Source organism: Tauraco erythrolophus, chromosome 3, assembly GCF_009769465.1.
Source record: "Tauraco erythrolophus isolate bTauEry1 chromosome 3, bTauEry1.pri, whole genome shotgun sequence".
Lineage (NCBI taxonomy): Eukaryota > Metazoa > Chordata > Aves > Musophagiformes > Musophagidae > Tauraco > Tauraco erythrolophus.
Genome location: NC_141467.1, coordinates 7,665,667 through 7,692,870, shown reverse-complemented (window position 1 = coordinate 7,692,870; position 27,204 = coordinate 7,665,667). Strand labels below are relative to the sequence as shown.

The 27,204-nt window shown below is 42.3% G+C and overlaps 1 protein-coding gene across 1 annotated transcript in view; it reads right to left on the bottom strand.

Annotated features, from left to right (window-relative positions):
- The window catches only part of SYCP2L (synaptonemal complex protein 2 like), a 33,233-nt gene that overhangs the window by 4,454 nt on the left and 1,575 nt on the right, over positions 1–27,204 (bottom strand). Inside the window, exons 3-22 of the mRNA XM_086608913.1 lie at positions 26,295–26,395; positions 25,924–26,024; positions 23,588–23,622; positions 22,740–22,882; positions 22,221–22,273; positions 20,870–21,032; positions 20,717–20,777; positions 20,124–20,287; positions 19,231–19,291; positions 16,745–16,863; positions 16,238–16,310; positions 15,358–15,446; positions 10,408–10,463; positions 8,999–9,123; positions 7,688–7,737; positions 5,748–5,811; positions 3,965–4,096; positions 3,120–3,244; positions 2,439–2,533; positions 863–996 (exon numbers count right to left, since the gene is read on the bottom strand). Coding sequence (XP_086465039.1) covers positions 863–996; positions 2,439–2,533; positions 3,120–3,244; positions 3,965–4,096; positions 5,748–5,811; positions 7,688–7,737; positions 8,999–9,123; positions 10,408–10,463; positions 15,358–15,446; positions 16,238–16,310; positions 16,745–16,863; positions 19,231–19,291; positions 20,124–20,287; positions 20,717–20,777; positions 20,870–21,032; positions 22,221–22,273; positions 22,740–22,882; positions 23,588–23,622; positions 25,924–26,024; positions 26,295–26,395 — 1,944 coding nt within the window. The remainder of the gene's footprint in view (positions 1–862; positions 997–2,438; positions 2,534–3,119; positions 3,245–3,964; positions 4,097–5,747; positions 5,812–7,687; positions 7,738–8,998; positions 9,124–10,407; positions 10,464–15,357; positions 15,447–16,237; positions 16,311–16,744; positions 16,864–19,230; positions 19,292–20,123; positions 20,288–20,716; positions 20,778–20,869; positions 21,033–22,220; positions 22,274–22,739; positions 22,883–23,587; positions 23,623–25,923; positions 26,025–26,294; positions 26,396–27,204) is intronic.

Genomic DNA, 27,204 nt, shown 5'->3' with positions numbered 1-27,204 from the left:
CTAGTCCTTAGCAGGACAAACACTGCTTCCTCAACGCTTTCCATGCATCAGGACAGGGGGGCCTGTGAGGAACCAGCCCCACAGATCAGCTAGCCAAAGCTTTCCCCTCTCAGGACTTGAGTTTCATCTTTTCACTTCCAACACTTATAAGTCAGGCCACAGCTCAGAGTCCACCACCCATACAGAGCCGCTCGTGTACTGCACATACCGTTATATTCTGGGTAGTGTCGGCAAAACTCTCCATTGTTTCACCCAGGGCTGAGTCGACAGACTGAATTCTGGAAGAAAAGTGAGCTTGGCTAGCTTGTTTGTGAAGTGTTAGTACTTCTGATGAAACTCAGAGATATTTACCAATAAAAATGAACCTCAGGACTCCCCTCTTTTGCAGCTTTTTGTTCAGCATTTGTACTAACAGTATCTTTTGTATAGGAAAGGATCGCTTCCTTCCACCACCTCTGACCCGTAGATACAGACGTGATCAGAGGGCACATCTTATTCTAGATCCTGGTACAGGTATCTCAAGCTACTTTCCTGTCCTGCACAACTTCCCAGGCAGAGAGGCCTTCATTGCACCCTAGTCCCAATTCCAAACCCTCACAAGGCTGCAAAGGCTCCATCAATGGACACTGAGTGGAGATTCCATACTGGCCTCCGAATACTTCCCCGTACACCAGCGAGGGTACCACTAGCCTAACTAGTGCCCTCTTTGACCATCAGAGGACCTGTGAGCATACAGGACAGCCAGTAGAGACATACCTTCGCTTTTGTTGGTTGCAGAAAGAACTCAGTTTGAGCAACTGTGCCTTCCAGAAGTCCTAAAAAAAAGTCCCGGAGAAAATCCTCATTACTTGGGAAGGGATACCTCCACAGGCTGGCACATGAGAAGTCATACACACCATTGCGTCCTTCTCCATGTTTGCCAGGACTTGAGTTTCCTTCTCAAGACTGGCAAGCTCTTCAACAATAATCTTCTTGAAGGTCTCCAGCTTACTCAGCCTAGTGATGGAGAAGAGAAACAAGTTTGATGCTTTAACATGCAATAGCACAAGGCAGGTGACAATCCCTTCAGCATCAAACCTGCCTTTAGGCAGAAGCAAACATCCTTGCTGAACTACACAGGGGAGTCTTGTTCTCAGCTATGTCACAGAGCACATGAATAGCTGTACCAGATCAAACTGAAGATGAGTTGAGCTAAACAGCCTGTCTCCAATAGCAGCCAGTAACAGGCCCAGGACACAGCGTACAACAGGGTTCCCAGTGCAATACTGGCCCTGCATACCCTCCCAGCCTCCAGGGATTTCAGCAGAGATTTCCCAAGCTGAAGACAACATCTTGGCACAAATAACGTTTGATGGGTTTTCCTACCATGGGTTTGATGTACACACATGATGTTGCCACAGGATGGCATGATTGCTTGGGTTTGCCACCGTTCCCCTGGCATCAGGATTCCAAATCATCATCTGAGGCTGACTTTAGAAACTACCCTTCTGTGGTAGGACAGATTTGGCACAGCTCTGTCCCAACTATCCTACAGCTCTGGTTGGCTCCAGGTGACTTAGTTAACAACATCAAAGTATGGCAGCAGCCCATCACCATCAATTCTTATCTTCCACCCCAAAACGCTCCCTGGTTTTGCTTTTGGAACACAAACTTCACCATGTACCTTAAAAACATGCAAATTCTTCTCATAGAGATCCTATCAATACCAGGGATTTTGCACTTTAAAGGCTATTATTTAATCCTACATTTGATCTGAATCCTGCAAACCAAACATGTAGTAGAAATGGAGGCCTGATAGACTTACTCATATCTTCGGCTGTGCTTGTATATAGCAAGCTTACAACAAATCCGTAACTATTATAATTGTTGTTTTTTATTTAGTTCCTATCTAATAAATCTGACAACCCCCATAAAGCAAAATTACCTGATTAGAGCCCTATCTGGTGAGTGCCTGTAAGTCCACCAGCCAGCATTTGTTTTATGCACATGGAAACAATCTACAGAAACGAGTCTATAACAGACCTCTTTTCTTCTCCCTCACTTCATTAAGTAAATCAGAGACTGGCTTCTCTTAAAATGCATAGAAACAGAAGCCACCAAGTGTAACGAGGGTTTTTTTTAACAGATTTGTGAACACTGATGGCAATCAGAAGACAGTCCAAGGACTGTTCCATCAACTGCTCCTAACTCAAGCTTGCTTCACATTAATCCATCCACTCTCCCCTTACAGAAAAAGCAGAATAAATCACAGGAGCTACGAGCTATGCTTCTGAAACGCTTCTTACAGAAAAAGAAGAGACACACATAAGCTATTTTACCTTACAAACCATAATGAGCACAGTAGCTTGCTGTCAGGTTCACTTACAAAGAGGCATTTCTTTTCATATCAAAGTTTATGCAAAGCTGAAGCTGTTTTCAGCCAACAGCAGACAGTTTACCTGCACTCGTGTATCTGGTTCAGCAGGGCAGACATATTCTTCTCCGAAGTCCTCAGGGCGTTCTGTGCACTGGTCTCCATCCTTTTGTACCGGGACTAACCACAGGATGCACCATTAGGGATGGGCCCAAGCCAAAACCTAGAAGTCTAGTTTGCAAAATGTTTCCCTGGAACACAAATCCCTCCACAAGCCATCTTTCAGCTTAGCAGAAACCATCTTAAGTCAAATTCAAGCTGAAGTGAGATGACACGTAGGCAGGCTACTGCAAACATGGACTGATCTCATTCAACCACACTAGTTACACCAACAGATCTCTCTGTAACCCATGCAACTTGTGGTCAAGGTCCAGCCACCGAAGAAGTGAACTTCACCTATACTCCAACACACTTAATTGTACAAAACCAGGTCTTTGTTAGTACAACTTCAGACCAGCATTAATGCAAACAGCATACATTTTAATCATAACTCATCAAGGACTAGTGCTAAAAATTTAGCACGAACACTAACACCAACTAAAAGTCATAATTGCACAATACAAAGTGCTGATCCAGTACAAATATGCTCTTGGGCACAAAATATAGATGAGATATTCACACCAATTCCCCTGGTGATAAAAAGATAATTTCATTTACTATGAAAAAATGCCAGACACGGTCCGCATGTTACAAGAGTGCACGTTACCGAGAACAATTTCTTTAGTTGGCCAGTAAAGCTTTCAAATGCAGTAATCACCCCCGAATCAACGTCATCTTCACGCAGTATCTTGGAAAAAAATGCATCACCCACACCACCATCCATCTCCTGACCTAGGAGAAAGCATATGCCCAGTTAGTACCACGCCGGAGAGCTTATTGCAATATAAATGCTTCTGCTACCAAAGGTTTTGTCATCCATATGAGCGACAACACTTGCTAGAGAGCTCGATTTTCAGTCTTGCTCTCCTAGAGCTCACAAGCCGGAGAGAAACTGCCCCAAAACACACTGAGAAAGACTTGTTAGAAAGCAGCATAGAAGAGGCACGATACTAACCAAACGCAAAGAGCAACATATTTACAGATAAGTGAAAAGCACAGCACAAGAAAAAAAAAAGTCAGGCCACTATTTTCCTGTCTTCTACTTACTCATTGCAACTAAAGTCAACCCCCTTCTGTTTTGAGTCAGCAGCGTTTTGCAGTTACTTTACCCATTACCTGAACACTTTTTTCAGTTTGTTTTTTGTTTGTTTGGGTTTTTTAATAGCTCTGGACAATCACTGTTCAGAAAGACTAGCAAGTGCTGGCATCATTGAGCAGCTTCCCGAGTGGATTGTGGTTAGAGGCCAAATTTCCTTATTCACACCTCTACGTATGCGTCATCCAATGGCAGCGCCGCAATACGTGCCTTCTGTTACATTTTGACTTTTGTAGAAGTAGCCTTCCTAAAAAGATATCTCTCGTCAAGCTCCCACGTGACTATGATTTCTACCATCAAAAAAGAAACACTGAAAGCATTTGAACAGTTCACCTTAGTTGCCAACTTGACTTTACCTGTTTGGATCTCCTCTTTCTTCTCTACTGAATCAAAAAGTTTCCTTGGTTTATAGGAAACGTCAGAGGCCAAATTACTTGTTTCCTGACTGGAAAGTTTAGGCTTTTTTGTGACAGTGCCACTTAATACACCTAGAAAGAGAACAGATGTTTCAGAACAGACCTGTTCTTCTGCATGAAGTACATAGCAACACCTACCAGCTACTGAAGCAAAAACCACCACCGGAACTACCAATCCTGCAGAAAAGCAGGCAACTTCATTTTAGGGTCTGGCATCAAACTTACAGGACAAAACAAGACTTCACCAGCAAGTCTCCTCCCTCACAAAAGCAGGCAACTAGACTACCTAGTGCTATGCAGATAACTGGAAAGTTATGTATCTCTGTCTTTAAGACAACTTCGTTTCTTGCCCCGCTACTCTAACTCAAAAGAAAACTCTTGCCCTGCTTCTCCCCCTCTCTTTTCCAGCCCAAGATCATAAACCGTTTAGGTTGATTTGTTCATGAGCTAATCTCAGCTGCTGCTTAAAAAAAATTGCTTAAATACATATAAGAAAAACACTTCACACCCGTAACAGCCTTCTCTTCAGCAGCTTCACTAGAGTTGCCATACAATTACTTTTAACCCAGGAAAACTGTTAGGAACACAATGAGGGAGGTTGCAGCCCATATTTTAAGGAAAACCTGTGAAAAAAAATCATGTCTTTGTCTCACTGTTCACTTTTCTGAGCTCAATGAGGTGTTTGTGTCTGACCAGCCACCTCTCTGGAGTCTCCATAAGGCAGGAAGGTGGTGGAGTCCAGGACAATGGGGACAGTCAGACCATGAGGAGCACACTGCAGTAGATTTAGAGTTTGTGGAGCAAGTGTTCAAATGCAGTCACAGACCACACTCAAAATTTCCAAACAAAATCCCACTTCTGCCTTCACACAGTCCCAACTCCTCTCCAACTGCGCAGTAAGCAGTGATAAAGTCCTCAGCACTTACCTTCCCTCAAAGTTAAGCAGGTAAGAGACATATTGGAAACACAAACATAGCCAGCTAACATGAAAGGGAATGCTTTTGTCTGAGACAAGCTTCAGTGACTCAGTTCATAGTTGCAACAATAACTTTAAGACATCTCTCTCAGAACTACATCAGCATCAGGAATATTAGGATGAAGACAGCCCATTGCTGTTTGACTTTCTTGAAGTTTGATTGTTTCAAATCACAAAGAGACTGTGTTGCAATTTTGAATCAGGTTGTGCAAGTTCTGTTTCATTAAAGAAAGGTCCTTAAATGCCACTTGCCTAGAGAAAGCTACAGCAGTAATACAAGCCATCATTTATCAAACACTTATAATGATGGTCTATGTCCATATTCTTAGGTAAAAAGAAAGTAAACAACTTTCAGAAATGCCTTTTTTTTGTTCAAAGTTGCACTGCACTTTCAAATCATTAAAAATTAGAGTTTGGGCTGCTGCTTTTACTTATTTCACATATTTTCTCTTGGATCACTGGGTTTGTAAATCCCCAGCTCTCAATAGCTACACTAGTAGTTCCCCTGTGTTCAAGGGCAGGATTTAAGAGTTAGTGATGAACACGGGAATGTACACAAAAAGCATCTTGCCATAGCCTGTCATGATACATAGAACAGAGAAATGCAAGATATTTCTTATTCAAAAAGCATCCTTCAAATATCAAAAACGCCAGTGTCTACTCATCTTCAAAAGAAAAATGACAACTCCATCAATAACCCTTTCTACTTTTTAAACAGCTATTCCATGGTTATCAAGACTAACAAACCTGAGTCTTTCCGCTTTAAACTTCCTTCTTCTCTTGACGCTTTGTCAGATGCATCATTAAACTTCTAAGGAGAGAAGGAAGACACAGTAAGAAGGTGCCCACCCTGCACTGCAGACAAGCTGCCAGGGGATTATCTAGTTATAGGAAGCAAAGTGACATGATGCACTGATGTTAGATAAGTAGCCTAATGGCAGACGAGGAGGAGTTCAAGCGCTGCATACTGCACCTGCGTGGCCTTCTCCTCATCACTGGAATGGCTCTTGGCAGATTCATCAACTGACAGCGGACCCCCTTCGAGCTCCTCTGAGAGGATTTCGTCTGTGTGAGAGATCAGCCAAACACAAACTAGAGGTTGAATCCTATATGGACTAGAAACCTCAGTTTAATGACATACATAGAAAAAAAGAAGCCACCACCTTCTTTCTCTCGTCACACAGGGAACAGACAGTGACTTAAACACTGTTCAGAGGCCGTTTTAAGAAATAAAACTTAAAAAGGCTGCCAGTTAAGTTCATTCCTTCACCTCTCATTAGCCCCAGCTAATGTCCTCCCTGCTCAAGAGACACTATCTACAAACAATATCCAGCCCTCATAACCATTACAAGAAATACCACAAGACAGAATTCTCATGAAGAAAACCTGAGGGAAAAAGGCAATATTTCAGAAAATTCTAAAAACCACACACCCAAAAAGCACACACTCAAACACATCAAAACTACTTTTCTAATGCACTGAAGAAGATTAAAAAAGAAATACCAGCAAGATCCACTGTAGGTAAATCATCTCCCTTGGAGCTGGATGTGCTTTTTTTCCTTAGCATCTCCTTTTGAGCTCTCCGCCTTGATGGTCTCTGCTAAAACAAACCCAAACCTAAGTGTGTACTTTATTTAAACATTACCACAGAAGTAGGGGGGTTGGTTTTTATACACACTAAGAGCAGAGATATATTTGCAATATGCCTAACACAGACAGTTGTCCCCAACACTGAAGGAGATCTGTGCTCTGAAGTTCAACGCATGCGTAAGTTCTCCCCTTACCCATTCGAGTCATATATTGGATGAAGTTTTTCATAAGCAGAATCAAAGCATTTTAATCAAGAGGGAAAAGATAAAATTTCCAGGGATAAAATAAAAGCTTTTAATGCAACTACCAGTTCTGGAGAGGTTTTTTTTCCCCAAATCTTCTGTGTTTATTATGGGGATCTTTCCAAAACATTTGATACACAGCACTTAATGGCTAGGCACTAGAGAAGGTCTAGCATTGCTAAAGTGTATTTTATTTTGCTTTATGTACGTCTGGTCCATTAATTCCCCCATCAGTATAATCCAGAGTTAGCTCTCCCAGAGCTATAGCTGAAAGTGGAGAAGGACAGTGTATGACCCAGGACTCAGCATGAGCATAGGACTTGGAATAAAAGCTCTGAAAGTTGCCAACAAAACGCAGAGGAGAACATGAGCATTTCTAAGGCACTGGCTGGCAGGACAGGGCAGAGGACAGCGTGGGGACACAGCCTGGTAGGACCCAACTGGGATTTCTATAGGTATTTGGATAGGCAGCTCCAGCTCTTGGCATAACCCTAGACCTGAGCTCATTCCTGGTGGAGTGACACCAGCATCAACCAAGGCAGGTGTCACACCAAGCACGCTAATTCCTGCCCAATTTTCCATCTATCACAGGTAAATATTATCAGTTTAGAACAACTCGCTTAGGCCTCATGCACAGTTGTTTCTATGAAGCTTCACACGTTTTCCTAGGACCTCCTTGTTCCCCCAGCATCCAGTAGACCAATACAGTCTCGGCAACACTTGGTAGGCAGATTTGTCCATCAGAATATTTGAGAAGAAAGATAAAACCAGTTTATTTAATTCCCACTCATTTGTACACGTTTTGCATAGGTAATATTTTTAAGTCTGAGACATCTAAGCATGACAGCTCCTTACCTTCTTTGTCTGGTAGTCACTGCCGCTACTTGCGGAAGACACTGGAAGCACTACAAGGAAAAAAGCTCACGTGGTTACTGACAACATAGCTGTTATCCAACAACAAAGGGATTAAAAAACCTGTTGTAAGAATTTCATGAAGAGTTTTTGCACATACCTAAGGAACATAACAAGATCAGTATCCTTGAAGCTGCCAGGATTGATGAGAAGGGAGACTTTTTAATCAAGAACCGTCTGCCCTTGAAGGGAACATCCCAGAGAATGTATAAACTTTGTTCTCATGTTTTTTGAGCTGTGAACATGCACAGCAATGACTTGGGGAAAAGATAATTCTGGCAGGGGGAGATCGCGACCACCAACTCACAGACCACCTGCCCTAAACATACCCCAGCCCCAAAAGAAAGGGGTAGTTGCCAAAAAAAAAAAAAGAGGCCAACTCAGCATCTTGTGGAGTGGTCCCCAAATCCCAGCTGGCACACACAGGCTGGCACTGGAGTGAGAACAAGTCCTCCCATGGAAACACAGTATAAAACATAGTTTCTCCTTCAACTTTCTTTTGCTTTTTCATCCCTATAGAGATCGACCATTACCTGAGCAAGGCTCATCCTCCCTGAGAGGGACAGAGAGATCCCAAGTCTTTCAGGTCAATTAAGTTTGAATTTGGAGGTCCCAGTAGCTAGCACAGCCACAGAGCTTGGCAGCAGAGGAGGTTTAGCTGTTAGTTGGGCTTGGGCAGAGAATGCCACCAGAGATCATCCCATCTCATTTTGTAAGTCACTCAGAGGACAATTGGCCTGTGAGTATATAAAAAGGGGAGCAGAGCGCCATGGTCTGCAAACTGTGTGGGTTTTGGTTCTTCAAGGTTTATTCCCCAAATCAATTGTATTTCTGGACTCTAAAGAGATAAGGAGAGGAAAGTTGTAGGGTGAAGGTATGGCAGCCCCAAAGAGATCCTCCTCCTCCTGTGTTCAAGAGCACCAACACAGCCATCTGCTCAGCACCCACAGACTCTTCAGCCCCATTACAGATGGTTGCATTCATACAGACATTCAGGTGCCTAATTTCCACCTGGACATTAGAACTCCAGTACGTTCACCAGAGGGAAGGGGACAGGAGCCTGCGTTTTCAAGCACAAGGATGCGTGATGCACCTCCTCCACAGAGCACCCCTTGCTGCCAGCCTTGGGCTTGCTCTCCCCAACTCGGATCAGGAGTCAGCCGAATCCTCATTCTCAAACCACCACTGGCCACTTTCTTATCTGCAGTACTGTATGTCACACATAGCTAAGTGTCAACAGAGGACCAAGCTTACCTTTTAATTTGCTTCTCACTCTGAGTCTTTTTCGGGTATAATCAAGAGGTTTTGACAACGACCGTTTCTGAGAGTCAAGGATCCAGCTTTTTTCGCTTTGACCGGCGCTTGTGTTTTCATTGTTGCTTTCAGAGAAAAGATGTTTCCTGTAATCAGACTAAAGACACTATTAAGAGTGAGTCCTGCTCAGTCGAGGTCCCTCTGTCCACCCAGAAGCCCCCTAGTCATTCCTCTTCATTTACTACCAAGTTATTCCATTTCTTCCTCCCCACAGTGCAACACCTGAAGTATTTTAAAGGTGCGAAATCTGTCAAAACAGCAACAATTGACCGTCAAACCAGCAGCATTAAGACACCAAGAGGCAGACACTTGCCCTTGGCCATCATGGGGTTTACGGCATCCTTCATTTCATCTCCCACTTCCTCCTGCATCCAAATAAAAGAGCTCTCGCAAGGAGGAAAGCCTCAACATGTGAGTTGCAGCCAAGAGCACAGCGAGAAAACACACACACAGATGTTCACTTGCTGGTCTGGCAGTCCTGGTGCACCTTGAGCACTGCTTTCAGTAGCAACAAGCTGGTTGTTTCAAGGCTCCCGGGCTCACATTCCTCCACCTCCATGCTGGATAAGCCTCAAACTTCACCCTCTTTGAGGGTGCAACCAATTCACGTTGGTGGACACGCACAGCAATAAAGCACACACGGCTTACCGACGACCTTCTCTCAACCTTGTTTGGTTCCTCATTCTTGTTTCCCGTTTCATAATTCCTGCCAAGTAACCCATAAAGACCCAAGTTAGCCTGGCAGAGGCTGTGATAGCACATCACAGCAGCACTGAAGGGACAGAGCCAAACAGCAACAGCAGGGCTCCTTAACAGATCAGCAGGACCACCAAACTATTAACATGCAGTCATTAGCAAAGTTCTTCTTTGGTTGGTTTCTGAAAGTAGCAATCAGGGATACCTGAAATTCACCAGGGATTCATCAGCAATCAGGGATACCTGAAATTCAGCACTTTTTAAAAGAAAAATTAGGCTACATACTTAAAGATGCAGCATCTGGCAGCTTGCTGTAACTGAAGGTGGCCAAGGCAAGGCAGAAGGTTTAAGTGTTTTTCAAAAATTAAATCAGTAACTTAGGCATATGATCAGGAAAGACGGATGTTCAAGAGTTAAAGTCTTACCATTGTCAAAGGGGACAGGAGTCATTCTCTCTAGTAACTTTTAGATCTCAGGTACTGTTCAAACATTAGTATTGACAGCATCCACAGATACTGTGGCAGCTAAGAAAGGAACTATTTATTAGAAACACCACACAGGCTTTTTGATCCCAACTTAAAACAGTTTAACTAGGGCAATGAACTCTTCTTTCACAGAGCAAAAGGTTCGATGGTGTATGTAAAATCCTGTACCTCTGATTTTGTGAAGAAAATTTCTGGCCAAGAATCTTTCCTTTGGCTTCAGCGACCTAAAACAGAAGCAAGTATTTGTCTTAAAGTTCAATTACCCTGTAAAATAATCTACAAAATTAGAATGAATCAGGACTCAAAAGTGCTAGAGGAGGAACAGATTATGAGTCCAGCATGGAAATTCAACCTTTGTAATGGAGTGGGATTTGTTGATTGAAACAGTATCATGACTTATAACAGACAAACATTTGTCTTCTTAAATGGAGTTACTTTCTCCTTTCCTTGCTTTATGAATAACACTCATTTTAAGCAATAACATCATAAGAAATGCCATTTTAAGTACTAACACCCCTAGTAGCAGTGTGTTGTAAGCGCGGCACGCAGTACCTGGACAGCCTTTGGACAGGACTGCGGAGACACCGGGCAGGGTACCATGAAGCAGAGTTTTACACTGACACACACTGGCAGTAGCAAGGACTGGATGATGCCCAGTTTACAACAGAAATTTGGGGTGTCCCCTTAAGCACCCATCACCTTTGAATTAACAGGCAGCAGTGACAGCACTTGCACCAGGGAAGATGCTGAAAGCCAAAGGGTTTGTACAGTGGAGCAACCTTGACAGAAGCCATCAGGAATAAGTTTTTAGCTTCCTTTTTTTACAAGGGCATATAGTGATAGGACAAGGGGCAATGGCTTTAAACTGAAAGAAGGGAGATTTCGATTGGATGTAAGGAAGAAATTCTTCACTCTGAGGGTGGTGAAGCACTGGAGCAAGTTGTCCAGAGAAGTTGTGGATGCTCCATCCCTGGAAACATTCAAGGCCAGGTTGAATGAGGCTTTGAGCAACCTGGTTTAGAAGAGGGTGTCCCTGGCCATGGCAAGGGAGTTGGAAGTAGGTGATCTTTGAGGTCCCTTTTCAACTCAAAACATTCTATGATTACTAGGAAAAACTGCACTAGTTAAAGTTTTAAAGCAAAGCAATTCATTCTTATTCAATTTTTCCTAACAGTTTGAAAATATAAATCAAGTTTATACAAAACATATCAAAATAAAATTTTTGCAATGGCTTTAACCAGGGATTTCCAATGTGCCAAGCGTGGCTCAAAATGGATTTCCATCTCTTCTGGTTTAGCCCAGCAGTACAAAGTGAAGGATGCTCAGCAATTTGCTTTCAATATTCAGTAAAACGCAAACAGAGGTTGGACTTCAATTGTAAAGATATCCCACAGCCTCACTCAAGCAACAGCTCAAATTCCTAGTGCAGCTGGTTTTATCACAGAGTTCCCGCCACAAGATTGAAGAAGTGATGAGCACTCCCCCAAAATACATCCATGTATAGCACCATACAGAAATACAGGAACCTCAGATTCCCAGTTGTCTGTTTTGCTGTGACAGCATATCCATCCTTACTGGATTTCTGCAGAAAGAGATATCCCCTGCTTCAAGTTACTACTCAGTTAGCTGCAGAGCTGAGACCTTAGCACATCTCACAGCTCCTGTCTCAACATTACCTTTTCATGACTTGCAGAGTCTGAGTTTTCAAAGTCATAGATTTGCTTCCTGCAAGACAACAAATACATGACAATGACATACAATCGTAAAGAGTCGCCCTACAGAATTTCAATAAGAATATGGGGGGGGGGGGGATAATGTGGTTTGTTTCCACCCCCCCTCCCTTATGAACTCCATTATTGTCCTGGTTTCAGCTGGGACAGAGTTAGTTCTTTTTAGCAGCTAGAAGAGCTCCGTGTTTTGGTTTTAGTCTGAGACTTGCTCTGAGAAGAATGCTGACAGCACACTGATGTTTATAGCTGGCATTGAGACCTCAAGGACTTTTCAGCTTGTTGTGTTCTTGCCAGTGTGCAGGAGCACAACGGGATAAGGGGGAGCATAGCTGGGACAGGGGGTTCACGATTCTCCTTATGATTTGTACTTAGACTTAAGATTGAGGAACAAATTGGCCAATTAGTATTCCATATCATGCAGCGTTGTGCCCAGTATAAAAATGAGGGTCAGCCAGAAAGAAGGGCTTTTGCTCTTCTGGGGCTCTCACTCTCAGAGTACTCTCTCTCTGGCTCTATTTTCGGCCGTCTTGCTCATCCAGGATTGCAGTGTTGGGGCTTATCTGTTTTGGGATTGTTAGTTCAGGACGAGACAGGCCCCAGTCAAGGGGTGGTGAGCAATTACACCGAACATCACTCATCTGTATACACTTATCACTGTACATGTATGTATATATATCTCTATATTAGTAGCAGCAGTATTAAATTGCTCTTATCTCAACCCACAGGTCTCTCTCCCTTTTCTCCTTTAATTCTCTTCCCCACCCCCAGGGAGTGGGGGAGGGTGAGCGAGCGGCTGTGTGGAGTTTAGTTGCTGGCCTAAACCACAACAATTATACAGTAAACACATACTTTATATGTCTAAAAATGCTGGTTTCTCAGCTTTTTTTAAAAAAAAATACTTGTTCCTTTCCTGCTTACTCTCTATTATTGTCCGTCTTGCTTCTGACTCTTCCAATTGTAAATTTTTAATTTTGAGATAAATATTTAGAAGATATAAGTTAGCCTATCCCTGTTTATGTAGTGGGTATTTTATTCCTACATCACCAATAATAGCATGTGGGTGGAAGGAAGAAATCATGAATGGAAAGAATTTCAAAAGCACTTAAGAGGAAAAAAAGCCACTTAATTCCCTTATTAAAATTCTAACATTTAATGTTTGTTCTCTAATCACTTCTCTGTACGCATCTAGATTTTATTTTCAAATCTTTCAATATTTAAACTTAACTGTACCCTTATTTCTTTCCCTAAATAGTAACTATTTAAAAAAGAAATCCTACAATCGCTGCTCAACATACAGTACACCCTCCTCTTCTTACTAGTGAAAGAATAGGAAGACTAAAGAACTGTGACCCTCGTTAAAACTTCCGGAAGGAAAAAAACGCTCATTTTCAGATGAGACACTAGAGGGAGCAGAACGACCAGAATAAGAAGTTTTTCTCCACCTCTGACTTCCATACTGCTGCTCCTGTTTAACAACGGGTTATTTGCTGCATCAAGTTATTTGGTCTTAAAACACAGAACTTGCAGTGATGAATGAAGTCCTGCATCAATTTCTCCCATTCTTACCTACAATCAATCGAAAAGTTCACCTAAACACTTGGGGATTTTTTTAAGCCAAGAGTCAATAGACTGAAGCAAGAGACCCCAGGAAGCCTCAGAACAACCCGAAGCACAGCAGGGATCCTCATCTACAGCTCGCTTGCTCTCCTGCCCAGCAGCAGATATTAACTCGCCCACAACACCTGGCAGAGACCGCAGGAGGAGGGTGCCACAAGATGGACTCCCAGTGCCGCAGACTGCATATGGCTCTCAAACCCTCGAGAGCTTCTGCCCACAGTGCCACTAGCTTTGAACACGAGCAGAACGATGTGTGGGTGTGAAGGAAGGGGACAAACAGAGAAAGAGACTGTCCCTGAAACTCCAGGACACACGATGCCAAAGAACTGGGACAATATCTGAAAAAGTTTAGGTATTTGTGAAAGAAGCTGCCACTCATAACTCAACCCACTGGAGAACGGGAGGGTTACGGCCGGGTGAGGAAAAAACAGAAAAGCCAATGTGACGTAGTATCACAGAGGTGAGGGCTTTTTTGGCAGACTAGAGCTAGCTTCTGAAGTCTTCATTGCTTTGGGGACCCAGAGGTTCCCACTGAGACAAGATATGACCCTTCACAGACTCCTGCTTGTTTTGCTGCCTGTTCTGTTTGGACAGCCCACCTCATGGGCATGCCCTCCCTCCATCAGTGCTAGAAATGGTCTAAAATCACCTCGTACGCCAGACTCTGCACGGGCACAGGGCTTGTGTGTCATACCTGCCTTCCGTCCTCTGCTTGGCCAAACTTGTTCTTCTGTTTCTCTTTTCCCAGGTAACATCCTTCTGAAAAGAAAAGAGTTACAGGATTGAAAACCATGATATGCAAAGTCATGTTCTTGTCCTAAAGCCTGCTAAAAGCAGAGATAAAACATGCCACAAAACTTCATTCCTCCTGTCACAACAACAGTCCAAGCACAACTGTTTCCTGCAGTTCTTTCCTACCAGAAAGTATGGGACTCTCAGCCCTGAAATTGGGTTGAGGATACAGAAAGAAGTAGTTTTAAAGCTTCGAATTCACTGTGCAGTGGGCAAGTGTTACAAAACTTTTGAACTGTCTGTTAAAAACTAATTTAAAAAAATTTTAAGCCTGGTATCTAGAAACATAAACCCAAGAACAAGTCTAAAATGTGATTTCTTATATAAGCTAAGCACCCACTCCAAATTAAAATTATTACTTTGGGAATTTAATTTCTCATGTCTACTGCATAGATTACTTTAATACCTGGACACATCAATAGAAGTTTTCCAGGTGCTCAAGTTGTGTAAAGAAACGCAATTCCAGATGGCTCAGTTACTTGCTGTAAGTTTACTCCAGTTGCAAGTACCTACGCCAGGAGTGCAGAGACAGATCTAGCATGGAAGGATCATTAGAGCTCAGAGACAAGACTGAATAAAGACATCTGTAGACTTCCAAGACCTGCTTCCCTTCAGGAAGCAAATCTTTGCTCCTGCAGACCACACGTAAGTCTTGTGACATGCGAGTTGGTCCCACACAGAGCCAGGCTGGTTGCCCAAACACCACGATCCTGGAGACAAGCACAGCACACCATCGCCAGGGGTTATATACTGAATTAACTCAGCTGAGCTTGAATTACTTGGTTGGGCCACACCAGAACAAGGTTGGCAGCTGTTGCCCTTGCAGCTCCCTCCTGGTGCTAAAAGACACGTTACATCAGGTATGAATGACACTACATGGGCTTGGGACACCCCTCGAGTGTCCCTTCTGCAGCTCCACCAGAGTCTCTCTTCTTTGCCCCCTATCTCTTCACTCAGGTGGGCCCCAAGGCAAACATACCTTTGGTGTTGACTCCTCCACGGGTTCTTCTTCTAGGGGCTTCTCACTGGGGATGAGAGGACAAATGAGGGAAATGCAGTGCTGAGAGACTGTTCATTTGAAGACCAAAGAGTCAGTTTATGAAGTACTAAGAGAAAGAAAACTTGCACCAATTAGCATCAAAGCAGCTGTTGAAAAGGTGCATAGGGAAGAAAACTAGTCAGTAGCTCTACAGAAGTCCAACTCATTATAAGAAACGCTTTCCTTCAAATCTCTGAAAAAAAGTATTACTAACACCAAGGTGAACTCAAATTCACATGATCTTTCACAAAATCATGGTCCTCATTATGAGTAGCTACCTATCCGGTGAGCTCCAGTTACACATCTAACTCTCTGTAATAGAGCTGTATGCTCATCTTGTAGTTGGATTAAATCAATGATGAGAGAGAAAGTCACACCAAAGTAGTAGCCAAGCCAGTAACCAAACATCACCATTGTGCAACTCCAAAGTGCTATAAACTCTGGGCAACCAGCCTTGCTAGCCAGGGAGGCAAAACAGAATTATTTTTTTTTTCCATTTAATTGATGGAATAAACCTCAAAATCACATGTATTAAAAAGCCAGGGGAGGAAAAACAAAAACGCAAAACCAGAAGAAACACCCACCTTGCAACTTTTTGTTTGCGAGACACTCACCTAGGCTTAGCTTTCGTCCTTGGAGATGGAGTTTGGGACTTTTTTGCTGAAGGAGGCAAGGAAACTACAGCTTCACCCTCTGGAACTACTATTAAACACTTTATCTGCTTCTGCTGCAAGGCCCACAAAAGCAGAGCCTTCACCATGTCACCTGGGTGACGCTTAACTAGGTCAGACTTAAGGAATGGAAGGGAGCCATGCCTGACCTGAGCCTTGGTTACCATCTTCCACATCAGTCTGCTGGCTCACTGTAATCATGGTGACACCATTAACCATTTTCTGTTCGGAGACATGAAACCATGAACAGAGCATCCATATATGACCAAAGACAGTGGGGAATTTTTAGGAACAGAGATTTTCAGTGCTAGCCCGTGGAAACAGCTGGATGACAGGTTCATCATTAGCCACACATAAAAATGTTTTAGGTTGCATATAAGTGATACTATGAGCTTCTCGCTAAAGGCAACCCACCATCCCCTTATAAGAGAGAGTAATATTTCTTCTTTTTAAAGCAGTTTTGCCAAAACTGCAGCTCTGGAGGTAAGTGTTTTTGGGCTGACTTCCCACCGATATAAGATGTAGTTTGAAAACATCAGATCTGGGTACAAACTTGTTTTCTTTGAAAGAAGGTTTTAACCACACCTATAAAAGAGCAGACTGGAGGAGAGGGAAAAGAGGCACAAGGAGTGTTTCACCATACACCAGACACTTACTGTTACAGCGCCTGTTAATTCTTGTCTGTGCGGAGAGGCTAAGTTGCCTGATAGAGTCTCTGTGTTTTCAGAGTTTGAAGGATCTCTCCTGCCCTGTGGATTAGCAGACTCAGGTATCGCTGCAGAACAGCAACAGGTTGATAAAGTCATTGTGGTAAATGAACACAGACACACGCACCTCCCTTTCCATTCTTACACACTCATATGAAAGCGTAACTGTACAACTTATTAGGCACGAACATCTCGAGATCATGTTTGACAGGACAAAAACATCAAGCATCTCCAAGTTACCCAGAGCAGAACTGCAATGCCAAACAAACACCATCTTAAGCCTACCACTTTCTAAGCCCCTTATACTGTATGAAGACATATAACTTTATTCTCTTATTGCTGCCTTGACTCTTAGCTCTGGAAGACATGGAACAACCTTTTGTGTCCAGCCAAGGCAACAGACCAGTGGTACCTTCCACCATCTGTCTCCCTACACTGAATCTCTACCTGCCACTGCAAAAACTGTTTCACTACAGATGAACTATCATCTGCCCTTTGTACTCCTTGATTGCTTCAAGTAGTACAAGCCCACCTTGTACTTCTGTGTATACTTCATGGTGGACACTGATGCAGGAGCTTCTCCCTCACCACACCTCCAGAATCTGGAGGACTTCCATTCTAGCTCATTTTGGGCTGTAACTGGGGGAAGTAAGAAGGACCAGTGAAGAACTTACTGTTCTCAGACATCCAGAGCTAGAAGTAGCTCTTTTGGGTATTCACTGGGAGTAATCTGAAATGCACAATAACTAAGAGGAAAGTAAACATTTCCTTTTAACACAGGCACAGAAAGAATGCTACCTAACCTAAGGGCTCTTCAAACTTGTCATTCATTTTCTGAGATGGTGAGTGGTATCAGTAGAAAGAGAGATGCGAGTTCATTGTCTTAGAAAACCTGGAAAGATCTGGTAAGCGAGTTACACCAGGAATAATCCACACAAAAAATCATCACTTTAAAAACTGAGGTACAGTCAGTTTTGCAGCAAGGACATATCCCAGCCTTTAAAGAGGAAAGATCACTAAACAGAAAAAGTCATCTCCTGAATAATTTCATATGGAAATTGATCCAAGGAAGCATCTCCTGTTTAAGACCAATTTTGATCATGTATGCCTCTTGCCTTTGTACTGAAAGCAGCTTTTTTTCCTCAAACTGTGAGTCACAGCCTTGGTGGGGAGTGACAGAAGAACTGAGCAGGATAGAGGGAAAGAAAGGAGCTACTGTCCCTTCCCCTTGGACAAGAGCTGGGCTTGGACCTTTCTTTGGGTCAGGCACCCAAGCGTCAACGCCTGGACTTCAGGCTCTGTGTTCCCTCAACATCTATCATATTTGGAACAAAATTAAACTCAGCCAAATGATCCTGGAAAAAGACATCTTGCAAGAAACGTTCACTGGCAGCATGGGAAACTACACAAATTTGATCACGGAAAATTCAACGTGCCCAATCCAAAGAAATTCAAAGCGTTGGCTGTAGGCTGGCAAGAAGGAGGAAACAATGGCTATTCCAGGTCCAGCTGAGAACTTTTCCATACCACAAGGCATGCAGCTCCGTTCATAGCTGGGGCTCACACAGAGACCACCCTAAGGCAGAAGGTGTAGAAGATATTTACAGCAGCAGTGGCAGTGCCCCTGCACACGGCGGCGGGTCACCTCCTGCAGAGAGGAACCACGCTGCTGCTTGTCTCTCTGCAAACAGGGACTGCAGGTGAGCGTTTCTGCTCCCCCAGCTGCCCCTCCACAAGAGCCCCAGGCATCTCCAGAGCATCATCCACTCCATGTGGGGTAAGGGGACCTGAGCACACCCTTCTCTATCACATCACCTTGTTGAGAAGAAACAGAAGTTGCCACCCTGCAGGAAGCCTTGGTAGAGGCTGCCCCACCACATGCACCCTGCTGCGCAGGGGAGTGCATGTTAAGCACCAGGGTGCAAGTGCTGGTCCATCAGAGGACCTGTGCTTCCATGGGCACACAGATGCCAATGTCCTCTCCTGCGAGGAATGTCCCACAGCAGAGCCAAACCAGGAACCATGCATGGGGCAAGCAAGGGAGGATAGATGGGCGCGTTCCACTGTACTAGCAGGTGGAGAAACACTGCTGCACACTCTTTGCATGTCAGAGGCCTGCCAGCAGCTGAGATGTGCCTTGCCAGGCTACCTGCCAGCACATAGATCCAGCCTCCATGAGCTGCTCCCCTGCCCATGTGATCCCAGCAGCATGTGGCCATGGCTCCCTATCCTCACTCCCTGGGCTAGAGGGACTCGGTGTCCGCCACGAACACCGCTTACCAAGCTCACGAGACACGAAGAGTAGAAGATTGACCTTGGGGGTTAATTTTTTTTTTTTTTAAATGTGGTTAACTGCAAGATGTGGACTGCAAATGAAGATACTCCTTTTAAAAATGAACAATTTAAATTTCATAAAATAAAAATTGGAAACCCACCTGCTTCATTCTCTCTGACTTGCTTCCCAGCATGGACAGACTCCTCTTCAGCCTCATTTATCTGTTGGTGTGAATTAATCTCATGTGAAAGTGACCTTAAAAAAGCAGAATCTTTACCTAGTAAAGTCAGCTACTTAATAACAAAACTAACGGTTGTTAATCATCAGCAACAACTAATTGGCAAACCACTGGATGCTAGTTGACTTGACCATTTGCAAATGTCTCAGCTCCTGGAAGGATAAATGACAGCCACTACGCTATGACTATTGACTGTCATGTAAGTTTTTCTGCAAATCCAAAGTTAAACATGTTAAATTTACAAAAAAAAAAACCAAACAAACAAACCAAAAACACCCACCAAACCACATACATCCCCTATGTTTTTACATTAGCTTATAAAAAACTTGAGGATTTAAAACTACTCTATTTCTAATCTAGAAATACTATCTACAAAGTCAATCTAAGATCTGCAGCACTACTTTTCTCCAGGTTCTCATGTCAAAATTTGCTCATCCTGTGCAACATAATGCTTTGAGCTAATGTAAGAGCATGTTTATACTCCAAGTTACGCAATTAAATGCCATAAACTTTATTTTCCACTTCAAAAACTCAGCAAAAGTCATCATAGCACACTGACTGAATTGATTAACAAACCAGTTTAACCTTCCAGCTTTTAAACTACAAATTTGAGTCCTCTGAAAATTCTTTCCTAAAGTCTCTAGTCTCTCTTTCAGGCCAAAATTAAGAACATCTACATGGAGAGTCACTAATCCTCAAGGGAAAGACAGAAAAATAATAAACAGATATTTAAAGAATAAAAAAAACACCCACCCTGAATGTTTTTGCCCAGTGTATATCAAGTAAAATATAGTTTAGAAAAGAAAAAAACTCACTTTAACAGCTTTTACCATCATTTTTTCATCTCCCAGGACTTTTCTAAGTACACTTAAGATCTCAAACTCAGCACTGAACAACATTTTGATTTTTGTTACTTCTGTTTTGTTAAGAGTAGCAGGAATCTTCATATAAATTTTAACAATCTTTTGTCCATCATCCTCTGAGAAAAAAAAAAAAGCAGTTAAATCTAGTTTAGAGCAGGACATTCAGTCTATCACCCCAAAACCTTTCAAATAAGCGTCTGAGTTTTTTTAAGAACAGTCCCTTTCACATCTTGCCCACGCATTTCCAATTACTCTGTTCACTCATTTCTTTCTCCTTGCATCTAGATGATTATGCAATTTCCTAGCACATCTATAAACTGACTCCTCGACATGTCCTGCTTGGGTGGAGAAGGTGGGTGATTGTGCTAAATGGGCCCACAAACAGTCCAAGAAGCAGAGCTGATGCGAGGCGACCACCAAAGTACATGATGGGGAGAGGGGGAGACACAGGACCTCTCTTTGATGATGGAGAGATTTTAGATTGGCTCCAAGTGTCTTGTGGACCCACAGCCAAAGAGAGGATAACACTATTTGGAAAACCTTACCCTTCACGCTGTAACTGCTGACCGCCTCTTTCAACAGTCTCACAGAATCCCAAAGAGCACCCTGTGAAAACCAAAGCCACCACATCAGAAGGGCTGAGCAAGCACCCACTGCACTAGGCAGCTAAACCAAGGCCACCTGGGCTTTGCTGTTACCTCAGTACTGTCCACGTAGAAAGTCACACTCTGGCTGCCAGCATTGAAATCAATCCAGAATTCCTCCAGCTTCTCATCCGACGGCTTCTTCACCTGGGGAAGCACAATGGTGGCACTGCCGTTCCCAGAAAAAACCCACAACTGCTGTATAATTCTCAGTTTTCTTTAACAAGACAAAATTGGAAGAAGTTGCCCTACATACAAGCGTACACGTACGCAGACCTTACAGAAATGAGAGTTGGGATCAACCTGCAAGATGGCAGCCTACTGCTCACCCAACCATACCCACATAGTCAGACATCCCCCTACACCAGCCAAGGGAAAGGCAACATGCAAACACTTGCATGTTTGTGATGGGAAAGAGTTTGTGAAAGTTTTCTGTGTTTCTAAGCACTTGAAATAAGCAGAAGCAGTGGAATCAGCTTCCATTGACTTGGTTTTGATTCGACACAACCATCAGGAATGGTACCACAAGTATGTTTAGAGACCAGTAAAGCAATCTGCAGGATCTATGACTGCAACTATGACCTCTCCTACACGGGCATCAGGCTAATCTTGTTTTCAGGCAGTCTGGGAGCAGCTCTGCTGGAGGAATCAGAGTTGTCCTATCCTCCTGTTTCTTTTTAGAGATCTCTCTTCTGTCATTACCACGAAGAGAAGTTCTGCCTCTATCATTTGGTTCATACAAAAGCCAAGTCAGCAGCAGTAAGTTGGGAGCTAAGTGACAAACAAACTTTCCAGCTAGAATTGAAGGTTACACTCTGCACTCCAGAAAATTAATTTTGAAAATTAATTCATTATTTAATTAATTGTTTTAATAATTAATGAAAAACAAGACGGGGGGGAAACCCATACTACAGAAAGTAACATTTTAACAGCAGTACCGCTGTAGGGAAGGTGTCAGACCGTTAAGGACCATTACCTCCTTCATGTCAGCAAAAGCAGATATGCAAGGAAATGAATAGACTCTAGAAGAAAAGCAGATTTCAGATGATTCATAAAGTCAAATTCTGATGTTGAATGTAAGATAAAAATCACTAAGATAGGTTACTACCTTCAAATATATTCAAGGTTATTGTTCAAAAAATACTTAATAAATTTCTAGAAATAAATTAGGCTTGGAGAAGCTTAGAGAATATAGTAATTTAGTAGTGACGCATTGTCTTCATTGATTTCACTTTCAAAAGAACCACCATTAAAATGAATAAAATCTCTTCCAAAGAACTTAATTATTCATATATGTGATATAAGTCCTTGTCTTTGGAATATAACCCAAGTCAGTTTACAGTCCTAGTTTTTCCTCTTCTGCAGTAACGACAGCACCAGTTCAGTCTGTTGGTTCACAGCTTACCTTCTTTCACCCCCAAGCCTTTCATTTAGCTGGTTAAGAAATTTTCTGCAGTCCTTCAAGACAAATGACATCTCATTAAAAATCCGACTACATTTCCTTTGCAAAGAGTTGTTCTATTGGGCAGTGTATCTTCTACTCCAGTTATAAGCCTTTAACTAGTCAGAGTGATGTCAAAAGCCATTGGGGAAGAAACACTCCAGTTGCTACAAATGGTTCAATTCAGCTTATGACCAGCAAGCCTCCAAACATAAACCACAAAAAATAACTTATTTATGCTTTAGAAGTAAAATAACTTAGAAATAAGAACTATTTTAATAATACACCATTGTAACTTCGCCAGATTAAAAAAAAAAACAAAAACACAAAAACCAACACCATGCACAAATAACTAAATAACTTTGTGTATTTATAAAATCAGTTTTGTAGGAACTTCTTACAAGGACATCCTCTGACTGAACTCAAACAAAGCTAGCCCCTATGCAGACTTGTCAAGCATGTTTTCAAAATAAGGACCCTCACCGTCTCAAATTCTCTATCCTTGATCTCTTTGAAAGCTTCAGCAAGATAGTTATCTTCAAACCAGTGGTGAACAAGGTCTTCCCTCCATTTTTTTGTCATTAACCTACAAAGTGCTTCTGAAAGGGCAACCTGAAGGTCATAATCTACACGGTAAACATAAGCACAGGGTAAATAATCCCCCCCAGCATAACAGAGGGTTATAGCATTGCTGCTCTTGCACAAATATGCTGTACAGGCATATTCATCAGCTACCTTCAGTTTCACCTAGGAAAAGAGGGGAGGGGAACAGCCAAGCATTAGCTCCAGGCATCCTCAGCACACACACACGTGCATCGGGAGATGTTCTTGAGCATCAGGGAGAGGATGAGAGCAAAGCCTCACCACTAACTTGCTACAATTAAGTTACACTCCACATAACACAGTAATGCCCTAGAAAGTGTTACTGCTAGGAGAAAAACAAAATAAATTAACTCAAGAGGTTATTAACCTTATTAGCTGAAATTCATTCACATCATGGCGAAGTACTTAAAATTTATTTTTTAAAAATTAACAGGAAACATACCGTAAACATGTACATAAAGCTGATCTAATTACCTTTCTACATACATTAGTTTGGCTTTTCTTATTAGTTAATATGAATTACTAATACTAACCAGAAAAAAATAATGCATTGTTGCATATAACAATTTTTATTAATATTTTCTTAAAGCAACATCTAATTTTCCTCCCCAAAAATCAACTACCTACAAGGAAATAATTCAAATTATAATTCATCTATAATAAATAAGCAGAGGAAGTAAAGCCGGAGAACCCCAGCTCCATAAAAATAACCACAAAGTACTTCTTACCGCCAACCTCCAGTATAGTTTTTGCAAGGTCTTTCCTGAAACAACACAATGCAACGAGTTAAAGGGGAAATAACTTCAACTATTGTTGCAGGTAAGACAGTGTTTAGCTCAGGAGCTGGAAGGAAAACCACTTACGTGAGCGAGCACATCTCTTCAGACAGAGGGAATTTCTTTCTCTCCTCCCGCGGGACACTGTCAAGTATAGAGTTGAGAGTCCTCAAAGCCTTTCTCCCCACAGAGAAAGGGGCAGAATAGGAAGAGAAAGAATTCAGTAACGTATTTTTCACATTTTTTTCCATCTTTATTTCTGTGTGCACACATCTGTATTTTCTTCTCGTAGTATGAGTCTTACCTCTTGCCGCAGAGCACAGCAAATATTTGCTTCTGTCACTAGACGCCCAAGTTCAGGTAGAAATAAATTCACCAGTTCTTTCTTTCCTAGAAAATCATTTGAAAGGTTACAGCTAGAAATGAGCTGGTCTCTGTATAAAAGATGGTTGAAGCAACTACAGTTCGTGGTGTTGAAGGAGTAAAACTATCCCAGGTGGGGATTCAGTTTGAAACAAAGCTTACAACTATCTAATCCTAGATAGAAAAGGGAACTGGTAACTTCTCTGTAAAAAAAAGGCTCCAGATACTCAGGTCAGCAGCTAAAGTAACACTTAAATAGGTATAGAAAGGAGAAGCTACTTACTAACCACAACAGATAAATCCACAATATACAGCTTTTGACAAGGTCAATAGAGCAAACCAGAATTTAACCAGAACGCGCTCATGTCTGCTATGCTCACAGCAGAACAAGCTACAAGGACAAATAAGCTCAAGTTATCCAGTCTCCGTCATAATTCTTTGTTTTTACATGACTCATGAGCCTGGATCTTCAAGCATAGGAATACTTGCTCCTTCTGAAAGCACCTGCTCACCTACCCTAATGGAAAACCAGCTGCAGCCACAGACAAAATCCTGCCACCGAAACAAATGAGAGGCAGACAGACATCCCTCCACCTAGTTAGGATGGCTGAAGGGGTTACCTTATTCCACGGAGGTGGTTGCCTTCAGCAAGGGAATAACATCTGAAGCCACTACAAACAGATGTGCAAGAGCAGACTGCCCAGCCTCAAGTGCTTTCGGAAACACCTCTGACCAAATGAAATACTTGATGCTGACCATTTAAACAAGATACCACAGCTAGATTATGATTTTTTTTTCAGCATATTTGAAACAAGCAAAGAGAAACAGTAAAGGTTTGGTGCTGCAACATAGTGTTAGTGAATATTAACTGGAGGGAAATTAGCAGGATTTAAAGAAAACATGTCAGAGAGGAGGAGGTAGGCAGTGGAGGGGAGAAGAGAAATGGGATAGAGTTCAAAGGGAATCAAGAAACAGGATCAAAACTGAGATTCAGGACATGAAGGAATGGAAGGAAAAACAATACTGACCTTCAGCACTACACCTGCAAACCACCTGATGGAAAAAGTAAAGGAATCCTTCGTTAACACACCACAACCCAAGAACAGCAGTACTCGGTGCTGAGGTGTTTATGCCCCCACTGTCACACCTTTCAGAGGCTAAAATAACATAAAACATTACTGTACCCACATCAGGAAAAGTAGTGCCACCTGATGTGGGTATGTCACATATGGTCACCCCGATTGTACAGGTTGGTATCAAGCAGGGAAGACAACGGGAATGAAGCACCCACTTCCCCCAGGGATTTCAGTAGCACTTGGGAGAGTGGTGCCCTCAGGTTCCCTGGAAAACCCACATCATGGCATCACTTCATTCGTATCATATCATAACATATGATATCTGAAGAGCATTAAAGTCCCTTGAGGAAAACTAAAAATACAAATAATAAAAAAAACCACCACATAACAAATAAAACAACACATCATCCTCCACAGTGAAAGCATATGGAAGAAATGGACCCAGAAGACAAAGAAATCAGATTTTGACAAATAAATAATTTATATAGTAATTCATATCATTTCAATGTGGTTAGTAGAGCAAGAAGAAAATTTGATTTTGCTCAAATACCTTTTATTGAATCTCCTAAAAAGAGTCATAAGTATTCAAACTCTGATGCACAAAGTGACACAGTTGCAGTAAGCTACAGACAAGATTGGAGGAACAGCTTGGGGAAAGAAGCTTTAGCATTCTTCCTACTGACAGTTTACATCACTAGGCCTCCAATAGCCTTAAAGTTAAGAATATTTAAAATAGTAACCTAAATGAGAATTGTAAGCAGCTCAGATCATTCTTTAAATGTAAACCAACTGTTTCAAACACCATAAGAACAAATTGCCAGGACCACCTTGGCAAAAACATTTGCACACCAGGTGCAGCTCAGCAATGGCAGTAACTTCTGTTTTTCAACAAGGGCTTCAGCACAAAACTTTTTGTTTATAAAACGCATCAGATCTTCTTGCACGTTTTCCTGCAAAAACACACACTTGGCTTCATGTTAGAGAATGAGAAAACGCTGTAGCCCTGTGCAGCCCCACGGCAGCTTCTTCCAGGTGCATCAAACCTCAGCCTAATGCCAGCCCAACACTGCCCGTTCCCAACACCTGAGCTGCATCCCAGGCTCAGTCCTGGAGCACAAGGTCTGTGTAGCTATTTATTTTTTAACAGAAAGCTGTTTGTGAACAGCAGCTGTCTTATCCAATAAAGGCAATCCTTCTGCCCCCTTAACACACACACATACCAATGCAGAGTCAAAGAAGTCTTCAAGAAGTAACATCAAAAATTTATTCTGATTTGGGTCGATGAGGTTCACGAACCCTCTTGCTCTTTCAAACCAAGATACTAGGTAAAAGTTAAAAGAATCAGTTAAAACCTAGGCAGAATAGTTAATAATCCTGAAGCTAGATATATCTGCAGCAAGCCTTATGCACATAGAACGTTTTTCAATCCCTGAATGTAACATCCATGTACTGTGCATTAAGGAGCTTGAATTTTGCTAGGAGGACATGAAAAGTGCCACCCCACACCCACTCAGCAAGACTTAACTCCCCCACTCCCCCTCTCTTCCCCTCCCCAGCCCTCCTCTCTCATCTCAAGGCACCCACTCATGGTGCCCAAGACCTGCTTGACACAATGCACAGCTCTAGGAGTATCATAACTCCCATGGAAATTTCTAGAGGATGTTAATTCACAGCGAAATAATCTTTTAAAAAATTGCCAAGCTTTTGAGAAGTCATTATTTTAAGAATTTATGTTATTAAACATATCACATAGCATCACACACCTGTAGCTAACTAAAACTATATGCTTCACTGGAAGTACAGAGCTCAGATGGGTGACACTTTATTAATAATCTCTCCAAGCAGGAATTTTGGCTAACTATATCCCTGAAACGCATAATTACAAGGCAGGATTACAACATTTTGGACTAAGGACTCCTTGGTACAACTCTGCTAATGGAGAGCAAGCATTAACTGTTCCCTCCTAGCTATGCTAGACACAGGTATGACCCATCTTCAGTACAAGCACATTTCTGTTACTACAGGTGTTACCAGCTGAAATCCATATTGTGCCATTAGAAGATAAAACACCATTGCAGATAAAACACATCTGGTTTACTGCCCATCTAAAAAGGCACCTTGATAAAAAGT